This window comes from Artemia sp. Qi Xiang Cuo, chromosome 8 (assembly GCF_049724085.1).
Source record: "Artemia sp. Qi Xiang Cuo chromosome 8, ASM4972408v1, whole genome shotgun sequence".
NCBI lineage: Eukaryota > Metazoa > Arthropoda > Branchiopoda > Anostraca > Artemiidae > Artemia > Artemia sp. Qi Xiang Cuo.
In genome coordinates this window covers 70,487,539-70,508,785 of record NC_142801.1, presented here as the reverse complement: position 1 = coordinate 70,508,785, position 21,247 = coordinate 70,487,539, and the positions used below count along the sequence as shown (strand labels likewise).

The window sequence follows — 21,247 nt, the reverse complement described above, 5'->3', positions numbered from 1 at the left end:
TAAACCTTGATGAAATATTCTAACTCTTACATTTCAACTTAAGAAATCGAAAATGAACTTTGAAACATCAAGAAAATGTAACAGTGACAAGGTAAACCATGAGAAAACACTACTGAAATAATCCAACTCTTGCATTTCAACGAAAAAGATTCAAAATGAACTTTGAAACATCATGAGAATGTAACAGTGACATGATAAACCACGAGGAAACACTACTGAAATATTCCAACTCTTGCATTTCAACGAAAAGATCAAAAATGAACTTTGAAACATCAAGAGAATGTACAAGTGAAAAGGTGAACCACGACAAAACATTACTGAAATAATCCAACTCTTAAATTTCAACAAAAAAAAAATCCAAAATGAACTTTTAAACATAAAGATAATGTAACAAGGACAATCTAAACCACTACAAAACCCTACTGAAATAATCTAACTCTTACATTTCAACAAACAAATCTAAAATGAACTTTGAAACAACAAGAGAATGAAATACTCCAACTCTTGCATTTCAACGAAAAAAAAATCCAAAATGAACTTTGAAACATTAATCGAATGTAAGAGTGACAATTCAGTCATTTTATATTAATTTTTTTGGTGACTATAATGAAAAGTATAGATTATTCAATCCATGTAAATCGCATAAAGGATATGCTTTGCCAATTAAAGACTGTAATTCCTGTCTTGAAGAGATTTGTGACTTTCGTTATAGAGGATTCTTGTGCTCCAATTGTCACTATGATAAGTGTGATCAATGGGAAAATAATTATCCTGGCATGATTGCGAAAAATCCTAAACGTGAGTTCATTAAATATTTATGAGAGTGGTTTCGTCACGGCTTTAAATTTTTTTGGGAGGAAGAACTTGGTTTACGCTTCAATTGCAGAAATAATAAAAGAGTCTGGTTTTTATGACATCGCTGTGAAAATACTGACTACTTTTACTATAAGCCTACAGAATTTTATTGGGCTGTTACAGAAAGTTATTCTTTGTATGAGAATTTTGCGTGTTGCATTGTTTCAAATAAGCAAATTGAAACACGTCAATTTTATAATATGAATCAGAATAGTTTTATTGACTTTACAAAGGGATTTAATAACAATGAAGTTACACTATATTGTAGAAAATTTAACCATGACATTCTATGCCAAGATAAATACAAGCTAAATCCTGACGAGCTGCCGCCACTTATCGTTTCTGATGATTACCTAATCGTAGAAGAAGAAATCTAAAGGATACAGTGTTTTGTACATACAAATTTTATCAATTAACAAATTTACATACATTTTTAAAGCATTTCACTCTTAGGGTACCAAAATTTATATTATATGTTCGTTACATCGGAAAACAAAATATAAAAGTGCATGAAAACCAAAGCTTTTAGTTGATAAATGTTTTACCAATTTCTGATTTTGAATAAAAGACTTTCCACTCTGGTCAAGGAAATTTTTGATGGGAGGCGTGTAGAAGCTATACGGCTGCCAAGAGGATAAAAAAAAAATTCAATATTGCTTCTTGTTCGAACGATGTATAACCAATGCCCCGTCTTTTTCAGTTGATGGACTGCTATTAACAATGATAAGGGTATTGTCAACATGTTGAATATGCTCCAGGAAATCCAAAGGCATGCAATAGGATTTTTATTTGGACATGTAAGGATCCGTATTGAATACATTGATTATTTGATCAGTTGTCATGGGGTCAAGTCTAATAGAACACTACTATCAGGAGTAATTTCCTAATAGGTTTCAAATTGATTTGACGACATTAATGCAATACTTTTCAACAGTGGCTCGGCAAAGGTATACTTTAAACGCAAAGTACCCGTTCGGACAATACTCATATCTTGATTACCGGATAAATCCAATACATTGATACCGTGAGTTTTTGCAAACATTTGTTCGGCTTTACCATTTTCAAATAATTGTGAATCTCGATCTAGGGATTGCATTTTCAATTCATATAGGGTCCTGTAGGGTTTATCAAAGGATAACTTGAAGAGAGAAATTCCATTTACTTTACATACAAGCAATGAAAGTCCAAACATTACAAATTTATGCGGGGAATTTGACCATGATCCTAAGGCGCTAGCACTTTTTACAAAAGCCAATGCCAATTTCGATGGAATTTTGCCATTGATAAATGATGAATCCGTATAGGTGCAAGTACCTTTAGCAATAGGGCGTTGATTTGTGATTTTATGAGGAACTTGTAATTTGATATTATTTCCAGAGGCTCTTAATTTCTCAATTGCCAAGACAACTTGTTGTTTTTGCACATGAAGTATTGTCGACGTGAGAGAGACTGATTAATCGGGTGCAGTGCCAAGTACTTTTCGCAAAACAAAATTTGATGGCGTGAGTTGTAGTTTTATATCAGTCTTAACATTTGATGGCAACCATTGAGGTATATTAAATATCTCATGATTTAGTTTACCAACTAAATGCAAATCTTAAGTTGTCGTATCTCTAAAGGTACTGGTATTGTCAGTGTCCGTTTTATATTTGTATCCAATAACGCTACTTCTCAATAGCTAATAAAACATGGGAGTTATCGAAATGAACTGTATAGAACTTGGCATAATTTGAAATATTATTGCTCGTGCTCACCAATGTCCCATTTATGTGGACACTTATATGTCTAAACAAATTGTGTAGTACAAATTTTCATATGATAACCCCTCAGCTACACTTGGCTTTTCATCGTTAAATATCTTAACAATGTTGAAGATATCAAAACGTTGAAGTAAAATCTATGAAATAATCTTCGTTGGAATAAACTTGAAAATGGACATTTTCAGAGAGCAGTTGTTGCGGATAAAATTGTTCATAGTATCCGTGTTTTACACTGACATCTAAATTTTCTGCGTTGAAAAGATTTAGTGCTGAGTTGACTGAAGGATGAGTTTCATTATGTGGTAGATATGCCATTTTCTAGGGAAATTTCGATCTTTTACTTTCGTTTTTGATGCATTACGCTTCCGGAGTGGAAAGAGACTTATGAGTGATGCATACCCTAAAAATTGATTTTCTAGCATACCTCAAAATTAATGGAGCCATAAAAAAGTAATGCATAAAATATTTTTTTTTAAATAACGACATGTAGAATATCATCCTAAGAAAATGAATGTTTTGAATTTATTCTATTTAATACTTCATTATAGTCTCTCTTGACATGGCACTTATTCCATTTAGGGGTCTTACATGAGTTTTAACATGGATTCAGCTACACCTTCACTGCACATTTAATCATTGCTATTATTGGGTTCATTTACTGTATCTGTTTGTAAACCATCGATGATAGTTGTTTTGTTTTCTGGTGCTTTGTTTTTCATCAATAGATCTATATTTCCTTTTGTTATATTGTCTGCCAATACCCTTTTTTATACGATTTCATTGTCTGTTACCACAATATTTTTATATATATTGCAGTTTCGGCAGATATGGCTTAAGTCTTCAAGAAAATTCTAAGTCCAAAAAATTCCAAGTTATTTTTTGAAGTCACCTCAAACAGTTTTAAGTCCCCTAAAAATTTCTAAGGTTATAGATGGCACCACATCTGATTTTTTCTTTACGTTGTGTTTTGTTAACGGGTTTTGAGTATGGTTCGTTTGGGCTTAGTAACCATGGACGCACGCTTCTCTCTCTCTCTCTCTCTTTCTCTTTCTCTCTCCCTCTCTCTGTCTCTCTCCCCACCCTCTCTCTCTACCTATATGTCTGAGTGGCTGTTTGCTTGTCTGTGCTGATTTTATAAAACATCCAGCTCATCTCTCTCAGACTCCGCTAAAAACTCTGTTAACCTATCTAGATCCTAATATACCCCTAATGAATCCACTAGTAGTGCCTATGCCTCTGAAAATTCCTTATCTTACATCTCTGGATTTTTAATAAATATTCTAAATGTTCGACTTGCTACCGTACTCTAAAATTAATGGCGACATAACAAAGTATTGAATAAAATATTTTTATTGAAATAATAGCCTGTAGAATATTATCATAAAAAAATAAATGTTTTGAATTTATTCCGTAACATACTTCATTTTATATTCTCTTGACATGACACTTATTCCATTTTGTGGTCTTACATAAGTTTTAACATGGATATATCTACACCTTTATCATACATTTCATTATTGGTACTATTGGGCTCATTTACTGTATCTGTTTGTAAACCATTGATGATAGTAGTCATGTTTTCAGGTACTTTTTTTTCATCAATACCTCTATATATTCTTTTGTTATATTTCTACTAATGCCTTTTTTATTTTACATATGATTTCATTGTCTTTTACCACATTATTTTTACACAGATTGCAGTTTTGGCACATAGATAATATATGGCTAATGATATTCATGGAGCAGTAGGTTTTTCTTTTTCCCTTTTCTTTCATTTGAATTCTATTACCAGAAATATGACGATAGGATTTATCAGTTGGTAATGTGTTATCACCAATATTAGCAAGAAGTTTCCCTTCTTCATAAGCTAATAGTCTTATGTTTGCATTCTCTTTGAGCACTATCATCTATGGAAATGATATTCTCACATATTCACCATCATGAAGGTTGAATTTCAGGCAGGGGGGTCATTGGGGTCCTGGAGGGGAACTTAAGGCCCAAATTTATACGCAAGACCGGTAACGGAAAACCGGTGTGCTCAAGACCATTGCACTACAAAAAGGATACCTGCTCGGTTGGAGTCATTACAATTTTTTCGAAACAATTTTCATTAACCATCAAAATGATATGTCTGTCCAGCAAGCATTTCAAATCACGCTGATATCCAAATTCATCGAGTGATGGCAAAAAAGATGCCCGGACAAAATCACTGATATTATTTACCATATATACAACTCCAATTGAGAAATCGAATGCGCAGTTAACGTTTTACGATGTAGTGACGCTTAACACCAGATGGCTTGCGTCCTAGAAACAATACAGTGATTGCCTAGAATTTATTTTTGAGAGCATAATATAATATATGACTTGTTGGCTTAGTCAAGCAACGTTTTGTTCTTTTACCATAGAAAATAATGGGTCTGACGTTCGATTCATACATCAGAAATAAATTTCATAAAATCTTTGGAAAACTGCTTAGAAGCTAAAAAATTGTTATTGGCTCATTTTTTATCTTAAGGGACCAGATGTGAGGGCCGTCATAGAACGTATTGTATTGTTCCATCGACTACATGAATGATTACGCAATTACCAGATAATATATCATTCTTGAATTTCTCGGAAACATGCCAAGAAATTCTCGGGAATCAGAAAATGGACCCGCTTGTATTCTTTGTATTGTTTCTTCCACATCATAAGTCATTACGCAATATAAGATAACTCATCAATCTTGAAATTCTTGAAATTCTCTCAAACCGTGATGCATATTTTTGAAATAGTGCCAAAAAAGGTGTTAGCAACTTTAATAGTACTTTGGAGTATGGGCCCGCTTGTCCCTGTTGATAGTATACTACTGAACAAGGGAACTTCAAATTTTCTGTTCAGAACGGGGCTAAAAACGTTACGCCTGCTATCCAGCTAAACGTTTTGGCGCTACAAGTCTGTATGGAAATTAAAACATATTCATGTCTATGTAGTGAGGTAAATTAAAAGACCCTATGTTTTGCCAGGTTATTCACATTACTTATCTACGTTGTTTCAAAAACGAAATATATTCTGATAAAGTTGGGACCCTCAAGTAGTGTTAGAGGTTCTAAGTGTACCTTAAATGTGGACGTGAAGGGAAGAGCTTTGGGCTAAAAATGTCTTTTCGCTGATCAAAATAAATGTTTTTGCGCTCCAAGCCCCAGGGAAATTTATACTCTGTACATGGTTGAGTTAACAGAAAGAGGTAAATCAAAAGAAACAATGTGGTGGCAAGTGACTAAAACAGCGTATACGCAATTTCTATGGAATGGCTATGGGGATCAGTTTGAACCTCCAGGAACTGTTTGGAGGAAAGTAAACCCTGAGTTCCTACATTAAGAAAGAGGGTACAGGGGAAGGGTTGAATATTTAGGTCCTGGGTAATATTATACCAGTTGGGCTAGAATAGATTCCCCGTAAAGTAGTAATGTAAAGCAAAAGGTTATAATAACGTATCTGCATTATTTAAAAAACAACTAGGGGAATAGAGCTAAAAATATCAGAGGCTGTTGAGAGGCCAAATCAACATCCAATTCAACATGCGACATCCAATTTCTTTGGGATAGGTTTAAAAATTCAAATTCCGATGAAAATATTTTGCAAAAATTATGTATTTATTCATTTACCGTGTTGAAGAAGATTATTTTAGATATATATGGGGTCACTCTATTTAAGTGAACAGGTACCCTATAATTACAAGTGCAAACATATCCTATCATTCCTACGACAGCACTACCCCAACATTCCAAGCGGTCTCCTACCCTATCATTCCAAGCGGCCAGGTATCCTAATATTCTATTAGAGACATCAAGTCTGTCGAGCATCTAGTATTATGTTATCACTTCCAGTGAGATAAAAATAATTCTTGGAAACATTTCATCTGATTTTCGTTTGCCAAGTACATTGTTCAGTAATATAAGTAAGTTCCAGGTGGGATTATGTCTATTAAACGAAGATATGATATGGATTCTAATAAACAATTGGATGAGATCTTTTTGTACTCCAATTGTATCGAGCCAATTATTGAATTTCGACTATCGACTATTGATGATTGATTATGACTACAACAGGGAAGGTATCATTATTATAATTTAATGACCTTGTACACATCAATTGTTCATTACCGAGCTTGCGCATGAGTTTGGGCCCCCACATTCCTATCCAGGGCCCCATGCCCCCACTTCAGAGCCCTGAGCCACACCCAGCGCCCCTTGTCTCCCTTCCCGGACCCCCGATACCCCACCAGGAACCTATAATCACCCTCCAGGGTCCCATGCCCCTGCCAGGTCCCCAATCCCCCCTCCCAGAAGTTTTTTTACTTAGATTTTTTGACCTGAATTTTTTTCAATTTTCTTTTGTATGTCTTAAAATCAAATTCCATATAATTTTAACCAAAAGATCACTTTTGATATTTCAAAAGTACAAAATTGGGATGACATAAATATGCCAGTCGTAATTTTTTCTATTAGAAAAATAATCTTCGTAGCGACATTTTTCAGTTTGGTATTCAGAAATCAATACCAAACTGTAGAAATGATGACCAACTACTAAAAAGATCATGGCAAATACATAGAAATCCTAACGACTTTATAAAAATCAAGACCGAACTATAGAGTTTTTTCATGAAGTGAAACTTAATTTTTTTTTAAATTCTTTTTTCTTATGTCTTAAAATAACATTAAATGTACTTATCATCGATGGCCTATCAACAGATACAGTAAATGAACCTAATAATGCCCATGATGAAATGTGTGATGAAGTTGCAACCGAATCTATGTTAAAACTAATTTATGACCTCAAAATGGAATAAGTGCCATGTCAAGAGAAAACTTAATGAAGTAGTTTATGGAATAAATTCAATCCATTCATTTTCTTATGAGGACATTCTACATACTATTATTTCAGTAAAAAAATTTCATGCATTACTTTGTTATGTCTCCATTAATTTTAGTATACGCTAGCAAGGAAATAAGTATATTGTTTCTGGGGCGCTGACCAACTGGTGTTAAGCGTCAAGTCATCATAACAAGTTATTTCTGCACTCGATTTCTCATTTGGATATATTGTAAATGTTATCAGTGATCTGTTTCCGGACACCTTTTTGGCATAATCCCGAGAATATGCATACCATGGTGATTTGAAACGCTTGCTGGACATACATATTCTTTTGATGGTTAATGAAACTTGTTTCGATCTCCAAAAATTTTAACTACTACAACCGAGTAGGTATCCTGTATCCTGTAGGTATCCTGTAATGTAATGGTCCTGAGCACATTTGTTTTCCATTACCGGGGCTATACGCATGAGTTTGGGTTACCACATTACCATCCAGAATCCCATGGCCCCTTCCAGGACCCCAGGTCCCTCTCCAGCACTCCAATGCTCCCCCAATGTTTTTCTTTATTTTTAAGGATTTGTCCTAATTTTCAGAGGAGGGCCTTAATTTCAACAGTTTATTCAGGATTTTATGGATTCGTCGGGACTCTTTTAGAGGTTGGCCATGATTCATAAGAATCAGGGTCAACCTTTAAACCCAGACCAAACCAAAGACATCAAGACAAAACATTAGAAATCATGACTGGTCCATAGGAATCTAGAAAATCCAATAGAAATTTTTACCAATGCATTGAAATTTAGGGGAATTCTTAGAAATCATAACCAATGCATAGAAATCCAGACAAATTCATAAAAATCCGAGCCTACCCTAGAAATCCAAACCAAACCACAGAAATCAAGACAATACGAAAGAAATACCAAACTATACCAAAGGAAATACCAAACTATAGAAATCATAGCCAACCTCTAAAAAAATCATGACCAATACACAGAAATCCCGACAACCTTATAATAATCAAGACCAAACTATAGAGATTATAGCCATCGTCTTAAAATCCGGACATATTATAAAAATCAAGACTAAACTGTATAAATCAGGGTCAACCTTTGAAATCCAGATCGAAACCATAGAAATCAAGACCAAACTGTAGAAATCAGGGCCAACCTAAAAAAACATTATGAATACATAGAAATCTCGACGAATTAATAGAAATCAAAACCAATACATAGAAATCTGGGGAAATCCAGCTAAAATCATGAGCAATTCATAGAAATCCACACAAATTCATTAAAATCAGGTCAACCCTAAAACTCCAGACCAAACCAGAGACATCAAGACAAAACTGGAAAAAACATTACCGTTCCATAGAAATCCAGAAAAATTTCATAGAAATCTTAATCAATGCAAGAAATTCAGGAGCATTCATGGGGGATTCATAACCAATGAATAGAAATCCAGACGAATCAATAAAAGTCAGGGGCAACCATAAAAATCCAGATAAAATCATAGAAATCCAGACCAAACCACAGAAATCAAGACCAAACTGTAGAAATTCATGGCCAACCTCTAAGAAATTATGACCAATACACAGAAATCCCGACGAATTCATAAAATAAAGACTAAACTGTATAAATTAAGGCCCTCCTCTTAAAATTCAGACAAACTCATGATAATCAAGGAAAAATATTTGGGGTATTGGGGTTCTGGAGGGGGACTTGGGGCTTTGTAGGGGGTATGGGATCCTGAATAGGTGTGTGGGACCCACACTCATGTTTAAAGTCCCAGTAATGGAAAACCAACGTTCTCAGGACCATTACATTACAAAAAAACACCTACTCGTTTGCAGTCATTACAATTTTTTGGGGATTGAAACAAGTTTCATTAGCCATCAAAAGAATATGTCTGTCCAGCAAAAATCTCAAATCCCCATAGTATGCATATTCTCAGAATGATGCCAAAAAGGTGTCCGGAAACAGATCACTGATAACATTTACCATATATCCAAATGAGAAATCGATTGCGCAAATAACTATCAAAATAATATGGATGTCTAGAAAAAAGCTGAAATCACCATGGTATGCATATTCTCGGGATTATGCCAAAAAAGTGTCCGGAAACAGATCACTGATAACATTTACAATATATCCAAATGAGAAATCGAGTGCGCAAATAACTTGTTATGATGTAGTGACGCTTTACAGCAGTTGGCCAGCGCCCCAGACACAATACGTTTATTGCCTTGCTAGCGTACCCTAAAATTAATGGAGACATGACAAATTAATGCATAATTTTTTTTGATATAATTGCTTGTAGAATGACATCACAGGAAATGAATGCACAGACTTTATTCCATAAAATACTTTATTATGTTTTCTCTTGACATGGCACTTATTCCATTTTGGGGTCAGACATATGAATCAATAAAGATTCAGCTACAACTTTATCACACATTTCGTCATTGGCATTATTGGGTTCATTGCTTGTACAAAAACATGAATGACATGAAAAAAAGTTGAAAAAGTTTCAGTTTCACTTCAATGAAAAAAAATAAGTAAAAAAATGTCACAACGAAGATTATTTTTCTAACATAAATTATTACGACTGATATACTTATATCATCCTCATTTTGTATTTTTTTAAATATCACATGTGATTTTCTTTTGTTATAAGATATTTAATGTGATTTTCAGACATTGAAAAAAAAAGTTAAAAAATTTCAGTAAAAAAAATCTAAGTAAAAAGACAGGGAGATGGGGATTGGGGCCGTGCGGGGGGCATGGGGCCCTGGTGGTAAACTTGAGGCCCCAGAATGGAGAAATAGGGCCCTGGTGGGGGACTCAGGGCCCTGAAGTGAGGAATTGGGACCCTGGATGGGGACTCGGGGCCCTGGATAGGAATGTAGGGGCCTAAAATCATGCACAAGCCTGGTGATGGAAAACCGATGTGCAAAGGGTCATTACATTACAATAATGATACCTGCCCTTTTGTAGTCATAACCAATTATCAATAGTCAATAATCAATAATCGGCTCGATACCCCTAGAGTACAAAAATATGTAATCCAATTGTTTATTAGAATCCATATCAAAACTTAGTTTAATAAACATAATCTCACTTCAAACTCACTTCTATTATTGAACAAAACACTCGGAAAACAAAACTTAAATAATAATGTTTCCAAGAATTTTCCTTATTTACACCGAAAGTGATAACGTAATACCAGATGCTCGACAGACTTGACTTCTCCAATTGCATATTCGGATATCTTGCTGCTTGGAATGATAGGGGGAACCACTTGGAATGTTGGGGTAGGGCTTTCGTTGGACTGATATGATATGTGTGCACTTCTCATGATAGGGAATCTTTGCGCTTAAATAGATTCACCCCATACTGCTTACATACAATGTTTTGCCAGGAAGGGAGAGTTGGCTAAAGAAATCCAGAACCAATCCATCTGGATTTTTTCGTGGAGAAACAGAGAGACTACTTTTTAAAATATTTTAACTAAAAAACATGCGGTCCTTTTACTGACTTAAAATATAACATAGGTGAACCAATGAGGTTGAATTTAAATTTTTAGTATTTTTACGAGCATATAATTTGGATTTTCACACAAGAGAACCAATTTTTGTAAAACCAAAAGAATGGGTTATTTGTCTCTCACGAAAGTACTTTTCCTAAAGGATTACCGTGACTAGCTTTTGAGAATCTGTCAGGAACACAAACCAATGCAATTAAAGCAATTTCTCCCATATATTAAATAAAAAAACAATTTTTCCAACCTGAAAGTAAGGAGCAACATTAAAACTGAACCAAACAGAAATTATTCCGTATTTAAGGAGGGCTGTCCCTGCCTCGACCCTCGCTCCTTACGCTAAAATTTGACTTTTTGTCACAGTTTTTTAAGAAAGACTGTTCAACACAAGGGCCGTTGAGTTTGAACGAGAAGTATTTTTAAAGAACTTTAAGACTTTAGCGTAAAGAGCAAGGGTCGAGGAAGGGGCATCCCCTCTCATATACGGAATAAGTTTTAATGTGCGCCCCTTTTATAGAGTTTCAGTAGCCGAGTCACTCCTTACTTATAGTTCGTTACCACAAACTGTTTGACAGTAGGACAGCATTATTTCTCGCTTTCTTTGCTTTCACAACATCAAAACGTAATCATATTTGATTGGTGGATTATGTACATTATCAGAATTTTACCATGAAATCGGGTGTCACAAAAAAAAATTGTTCATTTAAAATGGCCATGCGTCAAAAAAGTTACTCCTTGAGAATTTGTTCCTAGTACGCTAAGTTCATTCCCAAGTTTATAGTCCCTTGACTATTTGTGTTTCCAAAATGTTATGTGAGGACAGCAACTCAACTTCCAACGGAACTGTTGCTGCTAAAATTGAATTAAATTTCGCAACAATTTCTCTTAGCATTGGGCTAGGAATAATTGTTTTATTAACTGTCTGTGGAAATTTATTAATTCTTTGTGCAGTTGGAAGATCAAAAAATTTGCGAAGCCCAACTCACATCTTTATAGTGAATTTAGCTGTTGCGGATTTACTTCTTGGAACGTTGGTTCTCCCCTTTTCCGCTGTAAATCAAGTAAGTCTGCTGCGATGGCACTCAAGAGTTTAGCAAGGGTGACTCTAACTTCATATGGAGAAGTCTTAGGACTGGCTTAGCCAAGGGGGTTGTACTCAGGAGAAGGATACTAGATTTGAAAACCCCCCATGCTAAAATTTAACATTTCTCAGATTCCAAAATTTGTCGTAAAACATTTGAAGACAACTTCCCCCCCCCCCAAAAAAAAAATCTCCGGCTCGTAATTCGGTCTTAAAAAAGCATGTAAAAAACGAAGGGGGAATGACCTCAGACCCATATCGAGCACATTAATCTCGGGATTTCTTCAGTTTAATATTTTTTTTAGTATTATATTTGTTTTTTCGTGTTTTCATAGTTTATTTCGTGTTAAATTTAGTCCCTCGATATAAATTCCTTTACATGCCCACTTAATTCAAGAAACAAAATTTCATACAGGGAAAGCCGGGTGCCATTTTTGTTATACATTTAATGTTTCAAAAAAATCCAACTTTGACCCCCCTCCCCCGCCCCAGAAGGAGCTAAAACGCCTCGAAATTGCATTATTATTATGGTGCAATAAAAAAAATATGCAGGACGGCCGTTCAAATCTTACTTAAAATTCTATCAGTACTACTCTCAATAAAAAAGAGACGTTTTGACCATTTAATATAAAACCTCCTCCACCCAGCCTCTAAATATAATCTTTCAAAAATGAACAAAGTACAACTAATTTGTGATTTAGTATGTCTAATGAACTTTAATTTGCAGCTCTTTTCCCTACTGAATTCAAACGTTTCAAAAGCAAAAGTATACCTCAAATTACGAAAAATAGCATAGAGAGAGCATGGGATAATTTTCATTGACTAATTAATTTTGGTGACCAAATTTAAAATGTTGTTCTTTACTTAAAATAATCACAAACAGTAGATACCGTTAAGGGATATATTATAACCCAATCTTCGTTTTTTAGAGTTCTTTTTCAATTAACAAGAGTCACTCTTTATTTAAATTTTCTTACTACGAACTGCTCAATCCAGGGCTCTTTTCAATCTATGGGAACCTTAGACCCCCCCTTCACAACAGAAAATGTATCTCTTAAATTCAACTTCAATATTCGTAAGACAATGCTCTGAATACCCCTGAATGATTATCGTCTAAGAAAAGTGCTGCCCTTAAAATGTTTATAAGAAGAGGGTCTGGACTATAAAAAAAGAATTTTAGGGGCACCAACTTTACAGTTTCAAGGGGAGTTCTTCCAACAAATCTTTGTTGCGATAAGTGGCCCCCTACACCCGTCTCTCCTCAATATAGGAATGTTAATGAATTTAAAACTTTATGATACAACTAAAATGGCTCTGCACTAATAATGAAATGTCACCCCACATCCTCCATATTACAGGCTTAGCTCAAAACATTAATTGAAATGGAGAATGATTTGAGGAAATTCATCCCGCTCCTCCCTTTACCTTCCATATTTTTCAAATTCCTTATTAGGACTAGAATTCATTTTTTAGTTTTCAGGACCCCCCTCCCCTCCACCCACAGAACGTTCTACTGATCCTCCTTCTCAATAGCTGATGTACAGCTTTTGATCACTGTGCATATCTCTATGAAGCCCCAAACGAATCAACTCAAATAAAGTTAATGAAGCCTAACTATAATTTTGTCTAGATTTTCCGTTTTTTTTTTATTGTTTTTTTTTTTCGTGTTCGTTATTTTTGTGTGTGGATTGCATGGATCCTTAGGAACAAATGCATAACTGCGCCGGAAAACAGGAAGGCTGAATAATTCTGCCTAATAATTTTAAATTGACTATCTCAAAACCTTTGCTCGATTGCATTTTGGCCGTCCTTGTCGATAATTGCTGATTCATGAAAAAAAATGGCAGAAAAAGCCACTTGGTTTTAGTTCAAACTCGTTGGCAGCTGAAAGAGTACACTAGCATATTAAATTTCTGTTTGAATAAATTTCCCTTGATACTATTTGGACCAATGGCTTGATATAATTGTCCCAAGAAAGAAATTAAATAAAAAAGATTATATGAACACACGTTCGTGACTATCCTTCTCGAAAAAACACAAAACTTCACATTTTTCAGACTGGGGCATAAAAATTCTGTTCTGAGGCTCTCTGAAATGCTAAATTTGACCTAAATTTTCATTAAGATCACTCACCTTCTTGGAGGTGTATTCCACCGTTTTTTAATATTAAGGAGTTTTTCTAAGTTTTTTAACTTTTCGTGGGTAATCTTAAACAAAATGAGCATTATTTATTTCAAGTAACCACAAAAGCAATCCTTTTTAAGCATTTATTATTATCAATATAACGGAGTCTCGTTTACTGATAGCACGGGTCAGTTTTTGCTTATAGTTCGTTGTCGCAAGCTGTTTAAAATGTCGACTGAAATTTAAATTTGTCCAAGTTGTATATTGTAGTCTTTTTCGTTTAAAATATTGCAGTCACTACGACCTTGAAAAGGCTCAATTCCTAATTTTTAACACTTTCCATAATTGCCTCAAGGCCCTTGACTTTCAAAAGGCTCCTGGTATAATACCTTCTTTGAACTTTGTTTTTGACAACGAAGGGAACCGTGCAAATATGTTGACTGTTTTTCGTTCGCAATAATTTGATAAATCACTTCATCAAACAGTTCGTGGTAACGAACTGTAAGTAAGGAGCGACCCGGCTCAATGGTAACCGAAACTCTAAAAAAAGGTATTTTGATGCAAATAGATACATCAAAAGAATCGGATTTTAATGTTGATTTCAAAAATATATGTTTCATTAAGTTTAATTTTACTCATCAAAAGTTAGGCGCCTGACAAAATTTGGCTGATTTTCGAAAAAAGCAGGAAAGACCCCCTAAAAGTTATAGAACCTTAATGAAAATCACACCACCATATTCAGAGTATCAGAGAACCCTACTGTAGAGGTTTCAAGCTCCTATCTACAAAAATGTGGAATTTTCCATTTTTTTCCAGAAGAAAGATCACGGGTGCGTGTTTATTTGTTTGTTTGTTTTTTTTTTTTTCCCAGGGGTGATCGTATCGACCCAGTTGTCCTAGAATATCGTGGGAGGGCTCAATGGAATGGAAATTAAAAGTTCTAGTGCCCTTTTTAATTTACCAAAAAAATTGGAGGGCAACTAGGCCCCCTCCCACGCTAATTTTTTTCCCAAAGTCACCTGATCAAAATTTTGAGATGACCATTTTGTTCAGCATGTTCGAAAATATAATAAGTATGTCTTTTAGGATGACTTAATCCCCCTAAATTCCCGGGGGGAGGGCTGAAACTTATGAATTTTACCCAATGTTAACATATTGTTTTGGTTATTTGTAAGTATACAGACGTTTTCTGGGGAGATTTTTCCTGGTTGTGGGGGAGCGGGGTGGGTCGGGGGTTATGTGGGAGGATCTTTCCATGAAGGATGTTTTCATGGGGGAAGGGACATTGCTATAAGGGGGACGCCGGACTTCCCAGCATTATTTAAAAAAAGATCAGAAATTTAATATAAAAAAACAAGTATTTCAACTGCAATAGCAGCAACATCGAAACTTCAAACGAACAGAAAATATTACATATATTATTGGGTTCACCCCGTAGTCAATGCCTCGCTCTTTAAGCCAAAGATTGTTTAGTACTTTCATAAGAGCTATTTATTCTAATTAACGACCTTTGTGATTAAGCGGTCATTTTTAAAGAATTGGAACAAAATTCGAACTTTCGCTTAAAGAGCAAGGTATTGACTAGGGGGCGAACCCCCTAATAAACAAATTAAAAATATATGAATATAGAAGTTCGTTACGTACGTTAATTCGTAAGTTACGTATATTTATTACTAATAAAAACGTTCGTAAATAAAATTAAACAAGTTTCGAGAAAGCCATTTAACTAAATAAAAGTAAATTAATATGAAAATTTTGTTTTAATTATTCATGTACGGTGAGCCAAGATCAAAACCTGCATTTATTCAAAAACGTTCAAAGATTTAATAAAAAAAACAAGTTTTTTAAACTGAAAGTAAGGAGCGACATTAAAACTTTAAACGAACAGAAATTATTCCGTATATGAAAGGGACTGTCCCCTCCTCAATGCCTCACTCTTTACGCTAAAGTTTGACTCTTTCTCACAACTCTATTTTTTAAAACAATAAAAAACTTTAGCGTAAAGAGCGAGGCGTTGAGGAGGGGACAGTCCCTTTCATATACGTATATTTATTACTAATAAAAACGTTCGTAAATAAAATAAAACAAGTTTCGAGGAAGCCATTTAACTAAATAAAAGTAAATTAATATGACATTTTTTTTTTAATTATTCATGTACGGTGAGCCAAGATCAAAACCTGCATTTATTCAAAAACGTTCAAAAATTAAATAAAAAAAACAAGTTTTTTAAACTGAAAGTAAGGAGCGACATTAAAACTTAAAACGAACAGAAATTATTACGTATATGAAAGGGACTGTCCCCTCCTCAACGCCTCGCTCTTTACGCTAAAGTTTGACTCTGTCTAACAACTTTATTTTTTTAAACAATAAAAAACTTTAGCGTAAAGAGCAAGGCGTTGAGGAGAGGACAGTCCCTTTCATATACGGAATAATTTCTGTTCGTTTTAAGTTTTAATGTCGCTCCTTACTTTCCGTTTAAAAAACTTGTTTTTTTTATTTAATTCACCAAAGCTCAATCAGATGAAGGTGTCGAATAACCTTTTTCAGTCCAACAAAAAAGGTCCCAGTAAGTGAAACCTGAGGGCGGGTACAAGGCTCCAACCTCATCATTTTCGTTTCGAAGATTATACATTACCAAAAGTAAAATATTTAGTAGTACTATTTGGAAGAAATATACCACTTTCTGGCAATACTGTTTTTTCCAAATATTATTACCTCCCCCTCCCGTTCCCCATAAATATTTCTGATGGTTTTCCATCCTCCTGGAACACTTAATGCAATTATTGCAATAAATTGTACGATTGTACACAGAAAGAAGAAAAGTCAAAATGTCTTATTTGATTTTTTATAAATAAAATTGATTTTGAGAAACTTTGTAGAGATATCCCAAGAATTATGCTGTTTTCGAAAACTCTAAAATTCATATAGCTCATAGCTCTTCTCAAGAGTTGACAAAATCATCCTATTAAAGCAATAGTTCTCGGGGATGCCTTGCAAAACCCCCTCGTGTATTTAAAAAGGGTTTTAACGTGGCAACTATGTTGGTAATTTCTAGAGATGTGTAGTGTAAGGTTTAGCCCCCTTCTAACAAAATTTTTTGTCGATCTCTGCAGCAGTTTAGAAATGATTTTTCTTTTACAGGATTTCCAACTACTTATTTAATAAAAATTATAATTTGTAAGAATAGGGGTTTATAATTATTGTTGCTGGTACCCTGAATAGGCAATATTTATACACAAAATTTTTATATTTTTGGATAGGCTCTATTGCACACCGGAGAACAAAAATCGATAAAAAAAAGGCCTTGGACTTGGAGAAAAGAATAAAATCGAATTTATCACTCATTTACACAATTGCCTTTTCAAAGCTATTTTTCTTGTAGGTAACCCAAAAATGGGATTTCGGATTAATTTTTTGCGATGTTTGGGCCGCAGTAGACGTACTCTGTTGCACCGCATCAATTCTGTCTCTTTGTGCAATTTCCGTAGATCGATATATCGGTGTAACAAGGCCTCTAAACTACTCTGTAATTATTACACATCGTTTAGCAGTCATCACCTGCTTAATGGTAAGTTTGTTTTTAACCATTGTTTTCGTTTTCTTCCTGCTGTGTTAGTTACGACCATACAATCTCCCCACGGGCACATATTGTTTTTTCTTGTTACGCCTAAAGGTTGTATCTGACATCAAAATCACTCACGAGGTAAAAGAAACTTCTATTCCCGTGACTCTAAAGCAGGAAGACTAGGCGCATTTTTCACACATTCGGGCAATATATTCCAAACATTGGGACCATAATGGCGAATCACAAAAGATGCCCGAGTGGTGTCCCTAAACTCATAAGTTAAGTTATCAGCTTTTCTTGTATTATGATAACGACAGTATCTATTAAAAGTGAAAAGATTTTCAAAAGCAGGGATGAGCAGCTGATTCAAATATTTTTGCGAGAAAATCGCAGCTTGGTAATCTCGAATTTGGGATACATCCACTAACTTATTCTTTTTAAAATGCTCATCAGCAGGAACTTGATCAGAATCATAAAACTTCAATAATCATTTTACAGCTTTATTCTGAAGTTTTTGTACTCTTTAGAAAGATGTTACAAAATTACTTGCCCATATAGAGCATCAGTAGTTAATATATGGACAAATTATAGAAAAATAAATCATTTTTAGAATTCGTTTTTTGGGACTAGATTTTTAATTCTTCACGATACCCCAAGGCCTCTGCTTAATTTTTCAGCTGTCGCACTTGAATACTTTTTCCACGACAGGTTTTCAATTAAAAACCCCAAATACTTCGTTGTTGCTACTCTTTTTATCATATTTGCTCGACACGTCATTTGATCATTTCTAGCACTTGTCAAAAGTCTAGAAAATATCATGAAACAAGTCTTAGAAAGTTGAGGGCTAACAGATTTTGTTGAGGAAAAGTTATAAATTCAGAAACTGCATTCTGAATTTTATTATACAAAACATCAAGTGAAGGCGCTGCCAGAAAGAGCAAAAGGTCATCTGCAACCAGGATGACACCAGCCTCTGACCTTCACCCGATTAATGAAAATGACGAAAAGAAGGGGTCCCAGGGTTGACCCTTGTGGGGCCCCACACTCCTTTTTTTCTTTTTCTTTTTTTTGGTGGGATAAGATTTTTTGGTGGGATAAAGATTGTTGAGTGCATCCAGAAGGTTGTTTCGTTTTTTTTTGTTTTTTTTTTGTTATTTCAGAAGTTTGTTTGCTCTTTCAAGCTAATTTTTAAATTAGCTTGAATAGTTCTCAGAATTGCGTGAAGAATGAAATCTAAAAATATATTTTTTAGATAAATAATTCTATAATTTTTGAATGTGTTAAATGTTAAACAGAAATTTAACGTTTCCAGTCTCACTGAAAACCCTGTATTTTACATAAAATACACATAAATTAGTAGGCTTTCTGAAGTACTGGATAATTTATGTTTGTTTCCTAGGCTCTACCCTCAGTCTCTGCTTTCATGTAAAGGTTTTTCCGTTCTTATAAAAAACAGAAAGATTAATTAAAATTACTAAGGAAAACTAAACAAGTAACGCCAAATATTCAGTGTGGTGAGCGAAACATAATAGTAATCTACTCACTGAATTGTCTAGTATAGGAAAATAATTTCATTTATTTCTAAGGAGAATTCAGCACTCCTGGCGTTTTGATTATATGAGGTAATTCAATTAAGAAGATAATGTATACTGGAAACTATATAATGAAGCTTAGAAATAAGTTGAGCAGATTTTCCAGGATAAAACAGCTCGAACTTGAATTAACCAGGCTTTATGCTTCAGATATTTTTAATCTACAGCTCAGTTAAATATTCTCTTTCCCTGGAAAACTTTATTTTCTAAAAAGCTTACCTCATTGCGCCCTGGGTCAATTCTCAGGCCGTGGGCAATAAATCTTCTAGAGATTTTGACGAATTGCATCAGAAGAATGACCAATGGGCGGAGGAATTGCCTCTCCACTGCTCTGATGGTGGTGATCAAAATAAAGATAACATATCTGCAGAAATACTTTATTTAGTCCTTACCGTAAATCACTACGAGAATCTACAAAGCCGTCCTGGCTAAGTGATTGGCGCGCTGGTTGGGAATCCTTTGTTCTAGGAGCACGGGTTCGATTCCTGGCGTGGCAGGTTATCCAGTTTGGGACGGGGGTCAGTGGCGTGACTCTGTAAGCTTAGTCAGAGTCGACTCAGCTCTAAATGGCTACCTTGAAAAATGTGGGGAAGATAAGCAGGAAGGGTGTTCGAAAGCACAGGATGGTTCCCAGCCCCATAGCACTTCCTGGCTGAAGGACCACGAAACGGAGATCAGCCCCTCTGTTTTGGACCTTGAAGGTCTAGTGCCGTTACTTACTTACTTACCTACTACGAGAAAGTATGAATATTTGCCAATTAATAAACTAATTACCGTAAATTAGCTACCAATACGTTTTACTACCATGAATGATTTTTTCAAATTATAACTCTCAAAACAGGTACCCAATTTGTTCGACTGTTAGGGACAGTTTTGTTCTTATATAACCTGAGTGACAGGCCAGACGCTTCCTTCGCCAATATTTTTTTTTAAGGACTTAGGATTTCCTCTTCTACAGAAGTTCATAAGGTTTCAAATGCAATGTTTATTTAGATTAATCAAAAAAACTTTTTGCAAAAAATAAGTTTTTCAAAAAAAGTAAAGAACTCCATTGAACCAAAAAGGAACAAAAATAGAATCAAATAATCTACCAAGCATACAACTACCACATATCAGTATCAATAAATAAATGAAACCCAAAAAAATAGAAATTAAAATAAGTTAAACTCAAAACGAGCAGATATTAATCTGAGTAGGATTCTAAACCCTATGCTTTCTAAAAGCCAAAATATAATTAGTACTTTACTGAAAAAAATGTGAATTGTCAGTTTAATATACATATGCTGTTATTTATTCCTTAAAATCTTAATTAATTTTAGTTTTCTTAAAGTTATAAGTGTAAACATTTAACAGAGTTTTAAAAGAAAGGGGGAGTGTCATCCTCAAAGACCTAATTTCTAAAAACTTTCATCTACGTTGAACAACATGGCTATCTCGAAATTTGGATTGGATGTGTTTGTGGAATTGATGAGCTTGAGAGGGGGGATTAGATGCCCTCAAATCACTTTCGACTATTAGAAAGGGCACTAGCCCCTTCAATTACCAATCGAATGAGCCCTTTTTGAAGTTTCTACGACAATGCTTTCTGTTAGTTTTCTTCCAATCACTTTTGACTAATAAAAAGGGCACTAGCCCTTCGAAGTTTTCGAAGTTTCTATGACAACAATCTCTAGAAGAACCTTATATGCTCCCAGGGCATAACTTACATTCCTTGCCCCGAGGAGTATGGGGGGGGGATGTTATCATCCTCAAAGACATAATATCCAGAACTTTCAACTAAGTTGAAAAAATGGCTATCTCAAAATTTTGATTGGATGTGTTTGGGGAAATGGTGGGCGTGAGAGGGGAATTAGTTGCCCTCCAATCAGTTTTGAC

At 34.7% G+C, this 21,247-nt stretch overlaps 1 protein-coding gene across 1 annotated transcript in view; it reads left to right on the top strand.

The window, feature by feature from the left end:
- Positions 1-11,816: 11,816 nt before the first annotated feature.
- LOC148949759 (alpha-1A adrenergic receptor-like) overlaps positions 11,817-21,247 on the top strand; it is a 137,363-nt gene continuing 127,932 nt past the window's right edge. The window contains exons 1-2 of the mRNA XM_089093728.1: positions 11,817-12,071; positions 17,598-17,783. Of these exons, the coding sequence (XP_088949854.1) occupies positions 11,817-12,071; positions 17,598-17,783 (441 nt within the window). The remainder of the gene's footprint in view (positions 12,072-17,597; positions 17,784-21,247) is intronic.